Source organism: Sorex araneus, chromosome 10 (genome assembly GCF_027595985.1).
Source record: "Sorex araneus isolate mSorAra2 chromosome 10, mSorAra2.pri, whole genome shotgun sequence".
NCBI classification, from domain to species: domain Eukaryota; kingdom Metazoa; phylum Chordata; class Mammalia; order Eulipotyphla; family Soricidae; genus Sorex; species Sorex araneus.
Window position 1 is genome coordinate 46,303,763 of NC_073311.1, and position 19,094 is coordinate 46,322,856.

The following is a 19,094-nucleotide window of genomic DNA, read 5'->3' on the forward strand; positions in this document are numbered from 1 at the left end:
GAGTCCTGAGTGCAGAGATAGGCCCTAAATGATGCTGGATGTGGTCCCAAATTTTTAAAAGTAAAATTATTTTTGGGTTATATGAGAATAGCAAAACTTCTATTTTTACACATTTAACAACTGTTTTATGAACCTAGCATATGTTACAAACCTGTTATTTTGGCTAGGAATGCGGCAGTACACAAAGCCAGTAGAAATTCCTGATTTCATAGAGACTAAAATTTGGAACCCATAGGATTAATCAAGTTTTTAATTTTGGGATAGAAACTTCCTTTGGGTTTAAAATTGAGAGCTTCTGAGTATCATGTATATATGTGTATGTATATTATATACACACACATATATATATTTTGCCACACCTGGTGATGCTCAGAGGTTACTCAAGGCTGAGCCCTCAGGAATTTCTGCTGGCGGTACTTGTGGGACAACATGGGGTGCTTGGGATTGAACCTGGGTTGGCCACATGCAAGCTAAACGCCCTACCTGCTATATTATAGCCCTGGCTCCTGAATATAAATTTTCTTTAAAATAGAACATACTATTTAATGACAAACATTATTGAGACATTATTTGATTATATGACAAGTATAATATTTCACTTATGTGCCAAATCTGTGTTTCTAGACAAAATTAAAGATAATAAACATTTGAAGACTCTTTCATTATCATACTTTCTAAACTGGCACTCTTGAACTTCATCCACTCAGATATCCATTCATCTGTCCATTTATCAGGACAGGGTTTATTGAGTTGTTGAGTGTTAGCTGTGATGTCAGGTAGTGGAAATTCTAAGAAGGATTGAGAAAGTCTGTAATTTAGCAGTTTACAGTGTGTTATTGAAGCATGAGACACAAGCATGTATGATGTAACTTTGTGGGGGCAAAGAGATAGCAGTGCTCTTGGGGTGCAGGAGAGGAGTTAGGAGAATGGTGGATGATGCTTTAAGTTGTCTGGCTGCAGTTAAATGGGGATTTTAGTAAAAACCTGTTTAATATTGTGTAACCTTGTTACCATAAAATTCAGTCAAATGGAGACATACCAAAGCAACTTTGTAACATGTGCCCCACTTGTCATTTCAGGAACTGTCTTGTTTTGTTTCGAGGTGCTATGAAGTGGTGATGAATGTAGTCCATCAGTTGGCTGCCCTCTATATCAGTAACAAGTAATGCATTTTAGAAATGTTTTTGCATTTATTATAGAGACGCAGGAAATGTTTTCTTGGAAACTAGCTGTTTATCTAAAACAGTTTTTTCATTTGTTCACTCATTCTTTCATGCATGTATTCAGCATTCTTTCAACACATAACGGTGTTTCAAAAAGTATTTGGAATGTTTTAAGTTATTAAGATGTTTACCTCACAGCTTACTAAACCCTCTGTCTGAGTTAGATTGTGGACAGAGAATCAAAGGAATTTGATTGCTTAGGAAAGTGTTAGTGTGAATTAGCGAATGCATATTCTCCCCGTATTTCTTTCCTCTTTTTTTTTTTTTTGAAGGTTTCCCTCCATTTTATTAGTTATGTAAAGTATAGGATCTTGGGGTTGGGGTAGGGTGGAGCATTCTACATTGAGAAAATTTCATCAGTAATTCTAATTATATTCCAAGTTGGGTGAACACCGCCCTGACTAACGCCAAGGGAAGTGCTGACATTTTCAGTTCTACTGAAGTGCTACTGGCCTTCTCTGTTCTGTCACAAAGCGGCATCTTGCATTTCATCAGTGTGCTCTACTTAAAATGTTTCCCGTTTACTAATTAGTTATAACTTTCCAGTAACTTTGCTTAGGAGTAAAACCAGGGATTTCCATGAGAACAGAAGAGAGGACTGACTGAAGTCCATAGCACTCTTAGGTACTGTGCTTTGAATCACTGGTCCATTCATTATTGTTCTTAGCAAATCATACTGCATCTTAACTCTCTTTCTCAAGTTAAGACTGTGTTGACTGTTTCTCATGCTCATGTTTTTCCCTCAGTCAGGTATTTATTTTATGTTCTGTCTTTTCGTTGGAGCTCTCATGGCAGAAGGGAGTAGGAGTATAGCACCCCAGCCCTGTGGCACTGGTGTGTAATTCAGAGAGGACTCCCCGATACCACATCCCTGCCCAAGAAGGAGGAAACTTCCTTTAATTTTGTATTTATTTATTTATTTATTTATTTATTGCTTTTTGGGTCACACCCGGCAATGCACAGGGGTTACTCCTGGCTCTTTACTCAGGAAATTACTCCTTGTGGTGCTCGGGGGACCATATGGGATGCTGGGACTTGAACCTGGCCTTGTGCAAGGCAGATGCCCTACCCGCTGTGCTATCATCCCAGGCCCCGTGTCTTTATTTTTAAAGACACTCTTGAGGAATATCTTATCTGTGCTTTATTTGACAGATAAAGTACCATATTTTGCCACAGTCGTCACAAATTTATGAGTTTTTTTTTTTTTGGCCAGATGTGAAGTATGACACATATATGCATTATTTTTGCATTTTTCATTTTTAAATTCCAGTATTACTGGAAAAGGGGTGTGATGATTATGCAGTGAAATACAGTACTATCTTAAATTCTTTTAGTTGAGTAAATAAGATCTTTAGGAAATAAAATTGCATGATCTTGAGGCTACTGATTTTGCTTATTGTACTGGTTGTATGCATTTTTAATAGGGACAAGAACTCAGAAGTAAATATGACTGAAAAGAGCTAATTTTCAAATGCCAGCTGGGGGAGAAGATGCACGATTCTGAGTTTAGATGAGAAAATCACAAATCTGGTAGTTCAGAAAGAAACAGGTTTTTTATTTCTCTACCTTTATTTTAGGTGAGGTCCTTCAGAGTTAATTTGCTATGATTATTTATGGAGCATATTTGTTATTTTCTACCTACCAAGTTAGGTACAGCAAGAACAGTCGAGCCTGTTGACAAGTTTGTTCCCTTCTTAGAAGAGTACAAATTATAGTCATTCTTTCAGTCACTTAAATTTTAGTGACTAAGGCTTCATAAAGATAAATATGCATTACTATTACAGTAGCTTTCTGCTCTATGTTTTCCTTAAGATAATAGGTCTTTGACAGAAAAGGAGTTTCGTTTTCTTTTTTAGTAAAACCTGGGTGTTATTTTATTACAGAATTGCACCCAAAATTATAGAGACAACTGGAGTTCATTTTCAGGTAAAACAAACTTGATCTGTAAAACTGTACTTTTGGTTATTTTGCTTTAGAGTTGGATGATGTAGTAGTTCGGTCCCAGGGGGACATCCACAGGATGCCCCACCTCATGGCTCTTTCCATCCGTGAAGTTGGAGAGTTAGTCATGACCCTCTGTCAGTATAATTCTTAGTTTTCCCAGGAGTGGCCCAGTGCAGACCCTGCAACATATCTCTGAAAAGTGTTAACAGGTCTGTACTATCACAATTACGGATGGGCTTATTGTTCAGTTATTTTTTAAATTGTTTAGTATCTCTCTATCACTGTAATCCTGTTGCTCATCTATTTGCTCGAGCGGGCACCAGTAACGTCTCTATTCGTCCCTGTTGTGTGCTAGTGTAGCCCAATGGCGTCTGCTCGCTCCAGGAACATGAAGAGCCTGAGATTTTAGCAGCCTCTCCTTACTCATCCTTCCCAACACTGCCTCCCTGGGGACTCTTCAGGGTCAGAGGAATGAGGCCCGTTATTGTTACTGTTTTTGGCATATCGAAGACGCCATAGGGAGCTTGCCAGGCTCTGCTATGCAGGCGGGATACTCTCGGTAGCTTGCCGGGCTCTCTGAGAGGAAAAACTGAATTAAAGTTCATATGAATAGAAAATGTGAACAGGTTGTACAAATATTAGAAATTTTACTGTTCTTCTTTATAAACATTTTCATGTTTTCCTCAAACACCTTGATAGCAGTCATGTATTTTTGTTCGTTTGGGGGCCACATCTGGCGGTGCTCAAAGAACCAGGAGGTGCCGGGGATTGAACCTCCCTCCTTATTCCAGCTCCAGTAACCTTTTTTAAAAACATCCAAAGTAAGATAATTAAACATCATTTTAGGTATGAATCACTCAGAACACTTTTTATAGAAGATTAAATATATTACCTATATTGACTATTAGTAAGACATGTGTGAAGAACCGTTTGCTATTCATCTCTGAAGAAACATGTTACAACCAATAATGTTAATCCTCACTGACCTGACATACAAGTCCTCAGTTTAAAACGATGTGAAGCTTATTCTCTGTCTGGTGATTCAGTGGTAATCATTCGAGGTGTTTTGACAGACTATGTATGAGCACTTGGGAGAATTGCTCACAGTTTTGCTCACCCTGGATGAAATTATTGATAATCACGTCACATTGAAAGACCACTGGACTATGTACAAAAGGTGAGCTAATGAAAAAAACACATTTTCTTATTTTTATAGTTTATGAGTTAGGAAAAGATAATACTTTCGAGGTCCATATTTAGAAGGCAGGCTGTAATGTCATGATTTCATAAAGTTTGTAAGCCATTTTTGAATTTCAGAGAGGCTTGTTTGAGATCGTACTGTACTTAAATAAGAGAAACTGATCCCTAAAGTACAGTGGAACGTTAGTTGACTACCTTAGAACTCAGATTTATTCTCACCTTGAGTTCTACTTACAGGACAGTTGTTTGTCCTGAGCTTAGTTTGATTTCATCGCATAGCAGCCAAGGCTTTTTTGAAATCAAATATATTTAACTTTATGGTGGTGCTAGGGATCGAACCAGGGCCCTGAGTCGTTGAGCTCCATCTTCTACTGACTTAAAAGTGCTTATTAAATGTCTCTGTAGAGAGCACACGGTTTCTGAATTTAAGAAGACATGAAGTGTTACATGATTAGAAAATTATATTAGGATATTTTTGTTGAATTTTTAAATGTGTGTATTTTTAAAATGTATCAGTAGAAATTTATATTTAAACAAAAATATGAAATTTTGATTTCTGGCATTTCTGATTTAAGAATTTAAAATTTAAAGCCAATTTAAAGTTTTCTAATCTTTCACAAGGTTACTGAAATCTGTTCATCACAATCCTTCGAAATTTGGGATTCAGGAAGAAAAGCTAAAGCCATTTGAAAAATTTTTGCTGAAGTTAGAAGGGCAGTTATTGGATGGAACGATATTTCAGGTAAGACTTGTATCAGTATCAGACTGATGTTAGTTGATTCAGTACAAAATTTGCCTTGAAAGATTTGTGTGTGTGTGTGTGTGTATCTACCTACCTGTCTATATTTATATGTTTTTTCTTTTGGATGTATTTATATGTTTTTTCTTTTGGATGGGGGTGGGGGAACTCCCAAAGCAGTGCTCAGGAAACTCAGAGACCCCTTCCGGTAAGTCTGCCAAGCTTCTTGGGCCCTGTGGTGCTGGCGAGTCCCCTGGCCACTCTGGCTGGGGGTCCTCCATGGCCACACACAGTGGTGCTCAGGGGCTTTTAGGGATGTAGCCTACGGTGCTCTGGGACCCGTGTAGTCTCTGGGGAGGAACCGGGCTGCTGCATGCAAGGCCCGGCCCTTAGCCCCTGTACTGTCTGTCTGGTATTGAAATTGTTTTTCTTTAAAAGCATTTTGGCTTAAAATACTGGTAGTGTATCATTTTATTTATTTATTTGTTTGTTTGTTTATTTATTTATTTTGCCTTTTGGGTCACTCCCGGCAGTGCTCAGGGGTTACTCCTGGCTCTGCACTCAGGAATTACTCCTGGCAGTGTATCATTTTAGTATCTACCAGAAACCAAAACAAAGTGAATAATGTGTTAGCTGTATTTGTAGTGAAACTTTTGTTTTTAATTATACACAAGGATATAACTAGGGATTAATATCTACGCAGTTATATTAAGAACCGTGTGTTGTTGGACTTTAGAGTGTGGTTTGTGGGTGTACATTGTCAAAGTCTGTTTAGATCTTCCTAGGCTATGAGACTGTAACTTGGGTCTGTGCTGCCACAGGTGGGTATTTAAGTCAGTGAAGAGAAGTTGACTTTTACCATTCTAGCAACTTTTCAAGTCCTTTGAGTAGCCACATGTAATCAGCGTGGTCTATCTTGATAGTATGCTACATGTCAGTGACCATTTCACAAACCTGAGGGGAAAGTCGCTGTGCTGTGAGGCTGGTCCTCACTTGGAGCCACAAGATGGGGAACATTTCCGTCTTCACAGAGAGCGCTGATGGACGGCAGTGCTTTGGGTGGTCTTCACCAGAAACTGCAGTGCATTTTATTTGCAGTCTGATTCAAGATTGTGTTACGTTTATATTTCATAGAATCACAGTTTTAAAAAAATTGACCTAGCTGTTGTGTCTGTTAGTTTGACATCCAGGAGATTCAGAAGTAACATTGGTCATTGATTCATTTGCCATCAGTTATTTCTGTACGTGCATGAACTTGTGTAGAAATGTATATATACCATATCTACACATAAAGTGCCAGAAATTACTTACAAACAAATGTTTTCTATTATTGTATCAGATAAAATCATCTCCACTGAGAACTAGTCTCTCTCTCAATGCAGAATTGTTCTTTATTTAGTTTTATCATTTTCACATAATTGGTACTCACATAAGTACATGCACATTTTCCATTCAAAAGGGTTTAAATGCTAGATTAAGATTACGAACCTTTTGTCAGTGTTTATAAAACTGCAGTGATGCATATAGTTTACCATAAATCTGTTCAGAGCTATTATTGCGAGTCTAAATTTCTCTTTAAATGTTTCCTGTATAGGCCTGTATAGAACAACAGTTTGATTCTCTCAATGGAGGAGTATCTGTGTCCAAAAATAGCACTTTTGCTGAAGAATTTGCACATAGTCTTCGTTCAATTTTTGCAAATGTAGAAGCCAAACTTGGTAATGTAAAATGTATTTTTTGTTTGTTTGTTTTTAATAGAAATTTCATTTCCTAAAGGAATTTTAAGAATATTTATTCTATTTTCCTCTCGGCATGGCTTTATAATGCAGGAGAGCCTTCTGAGATCGACCAAAGAGATAAGTATGTTGGAATCTGTGGACTCTTTGTACTGCACTTTCAAATTTTTCGAACTGTTGATAAGAAGTTCTATAAATCTTTATTGGACATTTGTAAGAAGGTAAGAAACTTGGGAGGAACTTCTACTTCTTTTGATTAAAGTTGAGAGAAAAGTTTTGATAAAAACCGTCTTTTGTGGGGGCTGGAGTGATAGCACAGCGGGTAGGGCGTTTGCCTTGCACGCACGCGGCAGACCCGGGTTCGAATTCCAGCATCCCATATAGTCCCCTGAGCACCGCCAGGGGTAATTCCTGAGCAGAGCCAGGAGTAACCCCTGTGCATCGCCGGGTGTGACCCAAAAAGAAAAGAAAAAAAACAACAACTGTATTTTGTGTTTATTACTTTGCGGCGGGGTGGGGGGTGGGGAGTGGGGTTTGGCAAACCCTGCATTGCTGAGGGTCCTTTCCTTGGGAACCGTGCTGTCCTGGGTATGGGGACCCGGGCTTCCCACATGCAGAGGTGCCCTTCAGACCTTTGAGTCATCTCCAGGCCCATAAAATAAGTTTTTAATGATATTTTGTCATCACAATAATTATGTTCTAATTGTGTCACAGAAGAAGAATTTATGTCGTGTTAATGGCTACTACAAGATAAGTTTTTTCTTGAACTGTTTTTTGTAGCATATTACAGAGTTACTAATCAGTTTATTATTTAACTAATATTTAAAGATTTTCCTTCTGTTATGGTTTCCTTCTATTATTTCAGGTCCCAGCCATCACCTTGACTGCTAATATCATTTGGTTTCCTGATAATTTTTTGATCCAGAAAGTACCAGCAGCTGCCAAACTCCTAGACAGAAAAAGTCTTCACGCCATTAAAATACACAGAGATACTTTCCTGCAACAGAAAGCTCAGTCACTTACCAAGTAAGTTAATAAGTATCCTTGATGAAAATGTATTTTCAGGTTTAGACTACCACAGAAAGCTTTTGAGTTACAAGATCAAACATACTGATCCATTACCAGAGGAAGGGTTGGGTGGTCTTTTAAAGATTCATTCAACTCCTTGTTGGGGAGTTGGGCGAGTTTTAGCCACATCCAGTATTGCAAGTGTTGGCTGTTCCATCGTTGAGTTTTATATAAGCAGATTTGGTTTTCTCCATACTATTTTTTTCTGTTTATACGTTAAATCTAAAGTTGACAATCCAATAAGACCCTTTGGCCATTTTTGAACTTTGTCAGTTGGATTGCTTCCAGAACTGGAAACATGTTTCATTCTGGTGTATATACAAAAGACAAAGTGAATCTGGCAGCTGGCGTAGGAATGGTGGGTGAAAGTGATTGATACACTCTCCTGTGTGGATGGTCTCCTTTGAAACTGAGTGAGTGCTCTTGGCGTGGTATTTCATCACGATGGTCTTGGCAGGGCTGGTATAACAGTGGGCCCACAGTGTAGGCCTGTTCACTGTTCTGCAAGTGGGTTGGGGATGTCGAGGGCTTCAAGGGTGGGGGGTGGTTACAGAGAGGGTGGTTTGGGCCTCACCTGGTCATTTTTTTTTTTTAAAGAAATATTTTATTGAACCACCGTGAAAACAAGAAAAAAAATACAAAGCTTTCAGGTTTAAGTCACAGTCAAATACTGATTAAACCACCATCCCTTCACCAGTGCACCCGTTCCACCACCAAGAACCCCAATACACCCCCCTCCCACCCCACCCCCCATCTAAGTAGCTAATGATATTCCCATTATTCTCTCTCTATATTGAGTACATTTCATATTTCCATACAGAACTCACTATTGTTGATTGGAAATTTTCCCCAACAATCAGGCCTGCTGAATAAGCATCATCTAATAATTTCTCTTCCTTGGTAAAAGTGAAGACTTTGAGTCTTCACTTTTGGGTTTCTAATATTTTAGCTCAGTTCACAGTCAAAATGGATGGCTGCAAGAATCTGCTCTGGTGCCAAAATGGGTTAGGAGACCTCAGGATCACAGTCAGTAGGCGGGAGGCTCTGCTTCTTGTGCCGCGGCTCTTGGTTCATCTCTGGGCGGAAGGTGCGCCGGGAACACCTCCCCTCCCAGGACCACCTACAGGCTACGTCACTAAAGAAAGTCCTACCTCCTGGTGGAGCGGACTTAGAGGGTGGCTCTCACCGCGTGGCTGCTGCCGCCATTTTCGCTCAGAAAAATGGGGTGGAGAGGGAAAAAAAATCCCTCCCCGGGCTGCACGAGGTTGTAGTTCAGTTCACAGTCAAAATGCATGGCTGCAAGAATCTGCTCTGGTGCCAAAATGGGTTAGGAGACCTCAGGATCACAGTCAGTAGGCGGGAGGCTCTGCTTCTCGTGCCGCGGCTCTTGGTTCATCTCTGGGCCTCACCTGGTCATTTTTGAGGGGGTTACTTATACCTGGCAGTGGTTAAGGCACCAGGCCTGGCTCAGTGCTCAGGGGCCGCTTCTCAGTCAGCAGTCCAGATCCTCACCTGGCTTGGTGCCCGGGGCACCGTATGTAGTTCAGGGATCAGAACCGTTGTCGGTGACCACCGTCACGTGCAAGGCAGGTATATATGTTACTGAAACATACATCCCTCAGCAGCAGGTGCCACTGTACTGTCTCTCTGCCTTTTGTCTACTATTTTTTGTTTTTAAGTACTGAGATACAATCGTTCTTCTGTGTAGACAGCAAGTATCTTGTTGAATGAGTAGATAATGTATGTATATATGGAATCTAGACTTTGAAAGTCAGAAAGATAAAATGGTTGTCTCAAGGAAATGTTTCATCCCAACTAATAGAAACAGAGAGAATATACGTTTTCTTTCCTGTCTTCTAACTGCCGAATTTCTGTTTGTTAGAGACGTGCAGTCCTACTACATTTTCGTGAGCTCATGGATGATGAAAATGGAGTCTATTTTGTCGAAAGAGCAGAGAATGGATAAATTTGCCGAAGACCTTACCAACCGATGCAATATTTTTATACAGGTAGTTGCATCTTCTTTCTTAGAATATATTGGAGTCATTTCGTTCTTAATTCAGGTTTTAGAAATTGTTATCTGGAAAAAGAGGGGGAAATGCAGAATTTGTTTAAATTAAAATTGGCTTGGTTATGTGTGACTCGTTTAGATTTTTTTTTCAGTATATGCGTTTAAAAGTACATTTTCTTCAAAGCATTTTTAGCCCTATCCTGTAACTTTGGTGTTTTATTTTTATTATTCTTTATTTCAAAATATTTATTGTGACTTCTTAAGTTCTGGGTTTATTTCGGAGGATATTTTATAATTTCTAAGTAGTATGGTGGTTTTCTTCTCTTTTTATTGTTGACTCCTGGTATTAAGAGAATTTTAGTGTTCTTGTTTTGATGGGTACAGTATTTATGTTTTTCCAAAATGATTGTTTATTTGTTAAACTATTTATGCCTCATGATTGAGATAATTTAGATTTACATTTATTACCTAACTAGTTGCTTCTGTTTGTCTCGTTTTTCCATGTCCTATTTCTTTTCTGTTCTTGATCCTTTAAAAATTATTTTTATCATTTCATTTCTCCCTTTTTTGTTCTTGTTTTGGGGGCCATGCCTGCCGGTACTCAGATGTTACTTCTGGCTCTACACTCGGGGATCACTCCTGGCAGATCGGGGGACCTTACGGGATGCCAGGGATCAAACCTGGCTAGGCTGCGTGCAAAGCAAGCGCCCTCCCACTGTGCCGTCTCTCCGCCCTGTACTTCTCCCTCTTTTGGTTGCATCTACGTTCTTTTCCTTTTTTTTTCTTGGTAGTGATTACTCTAGAGATTTTAACATGCATATTTATTCATTCAAGTCCAACATATAACTAGCTAGTCTGTGTAAGGATCTTAAACTAATTTTATTTTCTCTTACCTTCTCTGCTATTGTTTTATTTGATTCTATGCATATTTTAAACTTTACAAGACAGTGCTGTTGCTATTATTTCACATTAATTTATTTATTTGGGAGAGGGACACACCTAACGTACTCAGGGGCCATTTTTGGCTTCCTGCTCAGAGGTCACTCCTGGCGTGTTGGGGGTCTGTCTGTGTGTGGAGCCGGGGACTGAACTGAGCCCGATGCAAGCAGACGCCCCAGGCCCTAGACCATCTCTCTAGCCTTATAAGGCTGTATTGAAAAGTAAACATCCTGTATTTCACTTTGTGAAGAAAAGTATTTCAAAATTCTAAGGACCAGCTATAAATTGAACTTCATAAACACCAGTTATTGCAGGTTAAGGAATATTAAATCTTTCATAGAGAATGAACTCTTAGAGAAATGAAACCTTGTGATTATAATCAATGTTTTCTTTCAATAGGGCTTCTTGTATGCATATAGTATTAGTACCATTATTAAAACCACAATGAATCTCTACATGTCCATGCAGAAGCCGATGACTAAAACCTCAGTTAAAGCACTGTGCAGGCTTGTTGAACTTCTCAAGGTATGTTTGAGGTGATTTTACTTTACCTTACAGTTTAAAATGGCCTGTAAAAGTAGGATCGTCTTTTACAGTTTAACTTGTTGGTTATGTGAAAATAAAACATTAGGAACAAATGTGCTTTATTCTTATTTTGAGAAAGGAGCTAGCCAGCGAAAGAAACTTTCAAGTAACTTTCTGTAGATGATCAATGCGTTTAAACCTTGTTAAAAGTTAACCTTATTAGAAGGAGAGAGGGGAAAATTAAGATTAGCTTAAGTTTTACTGAGAGAGAGAGAGAGAAAGAGAGAGAGAGAGAGAGAGATTAGCTTAAGTTTTAATAAAGTGTGACTTACATAAACTTCTAAAAAAGTTATTTTTTGTTTTGGGTCACGCCTGGCAGTACTCGAGGTCACTCCTGGTCATGCTTGGGGGACCATTTGAGGTGTCAGGGATTGCACTGCTGTTGGCTCATGCACGGTCAGTGCTTTTTTAACCCCTGTACTCTCTCTCTCTGGTTCTACTTTTGCAAGTGTGAGCATAATTGCATTAGTTAAAAATAAGGTAACTGGCCAGAGTGCAGCAGCTTTGTGTGCAGCTGACCCCAGTTTGATCCCTGCCCCGTATCATCCCTGAGTACCACTGGACGTGTCCGTACCCCCCTTCCACCACTGAAAGAACGAAGATGACCATGGAGATAAGTCAGAGGGGTCACCTCAGGGTGGCTTGGTGCCCCTTTCCCTCCCCCACGCCCCTACTCTCCACCCCCAACCTTCCTGCTCCTTCTCTGCTTGTCTGGCTGAGCACTCTCAGCCAAGCACTGAACCAGCAGGCCTGCGTGCTGGGCGGAGGGCCCGGCCTGGACTGGGCATGCGACTGGTAGGATGAGTGGCCGCCGCATGGTTGAGGCCTTAGGTCGTCTCTGGCAGCATGAACAGAACTGGAGGCCTGCGGCATGATTCACTGTTTGATCATGTTCAGGGGTGGGTGCTCCCGTCAGCACGAGGCTGGTTCACAATTGAAGAAAGTGCTGGGATCTTTTGGTAGGTGCAGACAATAGAATATGTACCCACGTGGTCAAGTGCAGTTGAGACGCAGACTCTGGGACCAGGGTCAAAGTTTAGTATCCCTTATGTGGACGAGCCTGTAAACTAATCATTGTTCTGTACCTGTGGCTATTTGATATGCCAAAAACAGTAACAAAGTCTGACAATGGAGACGTTACTGGTGCCCGCTCGAGCAAATCGATGAACAACGGGAGGACAGTGCTACAGTGCATGTTGATGAACTAATTCTTAATGTACTCTATTCTTTTTTAATTCATAAGTTTACGTTTAAACTCCCTGTGTTGGGGTGGTTCATTCGTTTTCATTGCTGTCAAGGTTTCCTGCAGACAGACTTTGGTGGATTCCAGTTTTTTGTCTTTTTTATTTTGCTATTATAAATAATGTCACCATTTTTCTGTTTGTTTCTTGGTTTACTTGGGAAGCGTTTTTCTGAGGTTCTGTATTCCTGGCAGGGGATTGCTGGGTTGTCTGTGACAGACCTGTTACGTTTTTCTACGATGATGACGAATTGCACCAAAGCTACTAATAACCCTTTGAATTGTCCCAGCATCCGTGGGAGTCCGTATCACCTTGGGGAGACACTGCTCTGCGGCATGCCTGGCATACGTGCAGTCTGCCCTTCGCTGGGACAGTGCCGAGCAGCCCGGCTGTCACTATCAGCTCACATGTTACTCTCTCCCACAGTGGGGTCAGTTTCTTATTGTTCTCAGGCTGACCGCCATTAGCGAAGTGGGGCATGTGGGTGTTTGTAAATAATGTTTCCTCTGTGTGTGTGTGTGTGTGTGTGTGTGTGTGTGTGTATGTGTGTGTGTGAGAGAGAAAATCTATTCATATCTTTATTCATTTTTAAATTAGATAATTTGCTTCTTAAAAATCCATTTATTTGGGGTTTTTATATATTTAAATACTAGTCCTTTGTATGTGGCAGATACTGTCTCATACATTTTATCAGTTTTCTTTTGCTTGTTTTGGGGTCACCCTTGGCTATACTTGGTGCTGGGGTGGGGAGGTCACTCCTGATGTCCAGGTTGAAACTGGGGCAAAGCTTGTCAGTCGTTTGAGCTTGCTCTCTGGTCTAGCCTTTTTTCTTTTTTTTCCTTGGTGAACAGAAATTATCTTAAAACAGTTGGATTTACCAGTTTTATCCTCTCTGGTATGCATTTTGCATCTCACTTCTAAATTCTTTTATTTATTTTTCTTTCTGGGTCACATCTGGTGATGCACAGAGGTTACTCCTGACTTTGCACTCAGGAATTACTCCTGGCAGTGCTCAGGGGACCATATGAGATGCTGGGGATCGAACCCGGGTCGGCTGCCTGCAAACAACCTACTGTACTATCGCTCCAGCCCCTCATTTCTAAATTCTTTGCCTTATTTGAGGTCTTAAAAATGTTTCCTAATTTTGCCTGAAAGTTGTAAGTTGATTCTCACAACATTACGTCTGACTGCTTTTAGGCCATCGAGCACATGTTCTACAGGAGAAGCATGGTTGTGGCCGACTCGGTGTCACATATCACACAGCACCTTCAGCATCAGGCTCTTCACTCTATTTCCGTGGCCAAGGTATGGGCGTTGTTCTGCGTTAAGCAGAATCACATTATCCTTTCAGTGTGCCCTTGTCTGAGTTTTGCTGTTAAGTCACCCCGTTGACTCCATTCCTTCACACGTGAGATCATCACTTATTTTGGGCTGGGGGATGGGGTCTCCCAAGCAGTTCTCTGGAGATCTGGGGGCCCCTCTTGGTGATTTTTTTTTTTTTTTGCCCCTGGGCTGTAGGTTTGCTTTCAGAGCCTGAGGCTGTGGTCTGCTTGGGCCCTGCAGTGCCGGAGATGACCCCAGTCTCCTCAGGGCTGCCTGGGGGCTTCCTCGGCCACAGCTGGCAGCGCTCGGGGCCTGCAGGGCTGCACCCTGGAGTATCTAGGGGACCGTGAGGTGCTGGAAGCAAACTGGAGCCCGCCACATGCCAGGGGTGTGCCTTCATCCCTGTACCGTCACTCTGGCCCCCAAGGATCCCCAGTATTTCCAGGGTACTCCGTGGTTTTTGATTAGAGGAATTCGTTATCTCTGCTCATGTAATAAGTGTATTAACACAAGGCTACTGATGACTGCCAGTAATGGTCACTGTCGATAATGATCCCTGTCGGTAGTGATCACTGTCAGTAATGGTCACTGTCAGTAAGCCACTCTCTGCCGGCGATGACCCGGGGCCACCAGCGCTGCTACGTATGGTCACTAAAAGTGACAACATACGCTATTTCAAAATAGTGTGATTTTTTTTTTTTTAAGCAATGATTTCCTTATTAAAGTATAACGTATGCATAGACTCACCCTACACATAATCTTACAAAAGTAAAGCACCTTACATTAGCCCAAGAACCTGGCCAGGAAAAGCATTTTTGCTCTCTTAATTAATTGAATCCTAGAAAAAAATAATTGGGAATTTTTTTTTTCTAATTCATCTTTGGTTATTGCTTCAAAGATAAAATGAATATTTCCTGTTTTATCTTTTAAGAAAAGAGTAATTTCTGACAAAAAATATAGTGAACAGCGGCTTGATGTGCTCTCTGCTCTAGTTCTGGCTGAAAACACGCTGAACGGGCCCAGCACGAGGCAGCGGCGACTTATCGTTTCTTTGGCACTAAGTGTCGGCACACAGATGGTAAGAGTATGGCGCTTGCTCCGGGCATAAAACTGAGATCTGAGATTTCACAGTTCCATTTTTCTTGGCCAAGGAAACCTGCCCTAACTTTGCCACTTCTCTTTTTTCTCACTTTCTTGATAGAAAACATTTAAGGACGAAGAACTCCTTCCACTTCAGGTAGTCATGAAAAAACTGGATCTCATCAGCGAACTTAGAGAAAGGTAAGTAAGTATAGGCGATGCTTGCCAGCTCTGGTGCCTAGGTAACAGAAACAGCAGGGTAAGAGAAACACCAGTGTTTTCCCTTGAAGCATAGCGAGAGAAGGTAGACCAAACAGTTCCTGTCTGTGACTAACGCCTTTGGAGTGAGCACGGTGAGGCTGTGACCAGGGAAGCTATTTCTTTAGTTTTGTTTCCGCAGTCAACATGTAAGTTCTGGAAGAGCTCACGTGAGAAAATGTCATCTAGCTCTTAGAACATCGGGCAGAACTGCGTGCGTTTTGTGATTGTTGTAGGTTTTCTCTTCAGAAATTTTGTGATTGATATTTTTAATAATGTAGCTCACCTATTTGTGAAAAATTTAAAAGCGTTCTGTGTCACACAGCCTTCTGATATTTTGAGACATTGATTTCAACTAAGTCATTGGTTGCGCAGTCACTGAAATTAGTTTTTAGAAACTTAATTTTGCATTTTGTGACTCCCCCTCCCCCCTATTCATTGATCGAGTAGCAAATTAATTAAAGGACAAACATCTTGTGAATTCCAGTTCCCAGCTAAGGTTACAACGGAGATTCCATTTAGCATTTATAACTTTAATGTTTTTATATGAGAAACTGCCATTTATGAAGCCAGAGGCATTCATATTTCCATTCTTGTTGAAACACTGAGCGCTCTTTCCTCTTGGGGGTTATGGGAGGGGAAGGCTCCCGTATGGTGCTCAGAATGGCCAGTCCTGGTGTTCTCAGGTGTGGTGCCAGGGCCACCCCCAATCAGTGCCCCCGTGTCTCCAGAGCTGCACCGCGTGATGCCTGGGGGGCCATGTGGTGTCAGAGATTGAACTGCCTAGGGCATATCCTGTGTCCTGTCTCTTATACCACCTCCCCAATGCCTGAGCTTGCTTTATTAGATAAGAAATAAGTCACTTGGCAAAGATTAGAAGTTGTGTGACTGGAGGGTTTTTTTTTTTTTTTAATTACAAATTTTTTAAGATCCTGCATTTCAACTTAGAGATGAAAAACAGTGAATATATAACATTTGCAGCTAGGCATATAAGATAATGCAGAATATACATTTGCTTTGAGTACCTTTGAATATTCAGACATATTTAAAAGTTATTTGTTTTCATTTGTGCTTTAAAACATATGCAGAATTCTTAGAATACCTGATGGAGTATTTTATTCTATTTTATTTGGCTTTTTGGGTCACACTCGGCGATGCTCAGGGGTTACTCCTGGCTCTGCACTCAGGAATTACTCCTGGCGGTGCTCAGGGGACGAATGGGATGCTGAGGCTCGAGCCCGGGTCGGCCACGTGCAAGGCAAAGGCCCTACCCGCTGTACTATCGCTCTGACACCTGGAGTATTTGATTTGATTTAATTTGAAAAAATATTTTGTGGCAAGTCTCCACGAATTTTAAGTGATACAGAAATGCAAAATGAGTGGGGTTGGTGCCACAGCAGTGTGGTACAGTGGGCGGGGCCGTGCCTTGCACTAGGCGGACCGGGCGTGATCCCAGGCATCGCCTCCGGCTCCCTGAGCACTGCCAAGTGTGATTCCTGCTTCCAGAGCGGGGAGTCACCCCTGAGCACAGCTGGGAATGGCCCCACCCCACTCAAAATGGAGTGAGATTAAGCTTCTATCCTTACAGTGTATACTGTGATTCTGTTTGTTGTCTTATGGAGACTTCCATTTCAGTACCCATGATTGTCCCTGTTGGTCACAGAGTCCAGATCCAGTGTGACTGCTGTTTTCTCTACTGGCACCGCGCCGTCTTCCCGATCTATTTAGATGATGTCTATGAAAATGCTGTTGATGCAGCCCGGTTGCATGTAAGTAGTAATATAAGAAATATTCACTGTTTTTTAGACTCCGCGCAAACTGTCCTAGTTTTAGAGTAGATCATTTGGTTGAATTAGCCACCTTATGACTGCTAATACTGTGTTATACAGTGCTCTGCACATTCACGATCATTTATATTGTTTCTCTTTACGTTTTGTGTTAGTACTAATGAATTCAAACTGGCATAGCTAACTCTTGTCCTCATATTTTAGATCACTTGTATTTTACTTGATTTTAATTTATATCACAGTAGTCAGATTTATTTGTCAGCAAGGGGTGTATTGTTCACATTTTTTGTTAATGGAAATAAGTATTTGTTTGAATCCAGATAGAAAAGAATAAATGATTTGAATTTTCCATATATTTAAAATTGGAATTTTAAATTAGAAAATAAAATCTTTTTAGAAAAATCAAATCTACCCATTTTTTTAGAAAGTGAAATAGCTTTGTGTTAAAAACCCCTTCAGATCGAGATTTCCTCTTTTAAGATAATCTTTGTAATATTATTTGGATTAATAATATTATTTAGTTTTTCTAAATTGATGTACATTCTAATTTTCTTAGTACATGTTCAGTGCGTTACGGGATTGTGTGCCTGCTATGATGCATGCAAGGCATTTGGCGTCCTATGAAATACTCCTGGATTGTTACGACAAGGAAATTATGGAAATTTTAAATGAGGTAATATCATATTTGAAATTGAAAGCTTAAAACATAGTTGGAATGTACTGTTTGGAAAAACTTTGGGGATTGTAGCATGCTTTCTCTGAGTTAGAATCACTACTTACGGGCCATCGTGAAGGGCTGCGGGTCAGTGTCGAGCCTTCCCTGCACGTGTGGGCCCCGGGAGCTGTCCCCACTGCCGGCACACAGAACGGGACTCTGGACACTGTTATTAGCAAAAATGTCACTGTTGTGCTAAATCAGTCTTTGGGTTTTGGTTTTCTATAGCATCCAGATCAGAAGTTTGGAATTTCCTTCAGTAAATTGCATATTTGAATTTAAAATTCTAGTAGAAGAATGCAGATGTAGAATTGATTTGAATATTGAGTGCTGGCTAATACTAGACAACTTAAGGGTCTAGACTATTTTTTAAAAAATTTTAATTTAGGCACTGTGGTTTACAATACTGTTAGTGGTAGGGTTTCTTGCGTACAGCGTCCCAGCAGCACACCTGCCACCAGCTCGTCCCCTGCTCGTCACGGTGGTCCCCGTGTCCCTACTCCCAGTCTGTTCCCCCATATATTGTTGTGATAAGCTTCCTGCTGAGGCCCAGTGCTCAGTGTTGGGTGCCCGGGGCCTGTGATGTTCCCCTGTTAGTGTCTGTCTTAACTCACTGTTCATTTGAAGAGTACTGATTCTCTGAGGGGAAATTATTTTAAAGACTTGCATAATAGAAATAATTGGAGGGGGATAGAATGTAGCCCTTTCAGTTTTAATGAAGTACATACTATAAACACAAAATTACTTAAGAACTAAAAAATAAAATTAAATTGCCACTTAGCAATATATTTGGAGGGAAGAATTTAAAATGAGTAAGGGTCACAGTATAAGTAAAATGTGTTATGATTATGGAAACTTATGGTTTCTTATGTTAAATATTACTGGCTAAAAATTAAGGGCCATGTCTCATCAGTATTTAAAGCTTATGATAAACTAGAAGGCATGATTGTTTCATTACTTTTTAGTTCATGATTTTCAGTGATTACTGTGGGAAGCTTTTTATTTTTTAATTTTTCTTTTCTTTTCTTTTTTTTTTTTTTTTGGCTTTTTGGGTCACATCTGGTGATGCTTAGGGGTTTCTCCTGGCTCTGTACTCAGGAATTTACTCCTGGCGTTGCTCGGGGGGCCATATGGGATGTCAGGGATTGAACACAGGTCGGCCGTGTGCAAGGCAAATGCCCTACCTGCTGTATTACCACTCCGGCCCCTGTAGAAAGCTTTCAAAATATCATTTCTAAAAGACCT

The 19,094-nt window shown here is 40.6% G+C and overlaps 1 protein-coding gene across 2 annotated transcripts in view; it reads left to right on the forward strand.

Annotated features, from left to right (window-relative positions):
• Window positions 1-19,094, forward strand: part of WASHC4 (WASH complex subunit 4) — a 51,066-nt gene that overhangs the window by 11,507 nt on the left and 20,465 nt on the right. Inside the window, exons 7-20 of one of the 2 annotated variants that reach the window (XM_055118360.1) lie at window positions 1,080-1,162; window positions 3,107-3,149; window positions 4,241-4,344; window positions 4,989-5,109; window positions 6,701-6,824; window positions 6,936-7,063; window positions 7,708-7,868; window positions 9,793-9,919; window positions 11,260-11,385; window positions 13,884-13,991; window positions 14,941-15,087; window positions 15,211-15,290; window positions 17,011-17,116; window positions 17,691-17,807. In XM_055118360.1, coding sequence (XP_054974335.1) covers window positions 1,080-1,162; window positions 3,107-3,149; window positions 4,241-4,344; window positions 4,989-5,109; window positions 6,701-6,824; window positions 6,936-7,063; window positions 7,708-7,868; window positions 9,793-9,919; window positions 11,260-11,385; window positions 13,884-13,991; window positions 14,941-15,087; window positions 15,211-15,290; window positions 17,011-17,116; window positions 17,691-17,807 — 1,575 coding nt within the window. The remainder of the gene's footprint in view (window positions 1-1,079; window positions 1,163-3,106; window positions 3,150-4,240; window positions 4,345-4,988; window positions 5,110-6,700; window positions 6,825-6,935; window positions 7,064-7,707; window positions 7,869-9,792; window positions 9,920-11,259; window positions 11,386-13,883; window positions 13,992-14,940; window positions 15,088-15,210; window positions 15,291-17,010; window positions 17,117-17,690; window positions 17,808-19,094) is intronic. The other variant, XM_055118361.1, reaches the window with a different exon arrangement.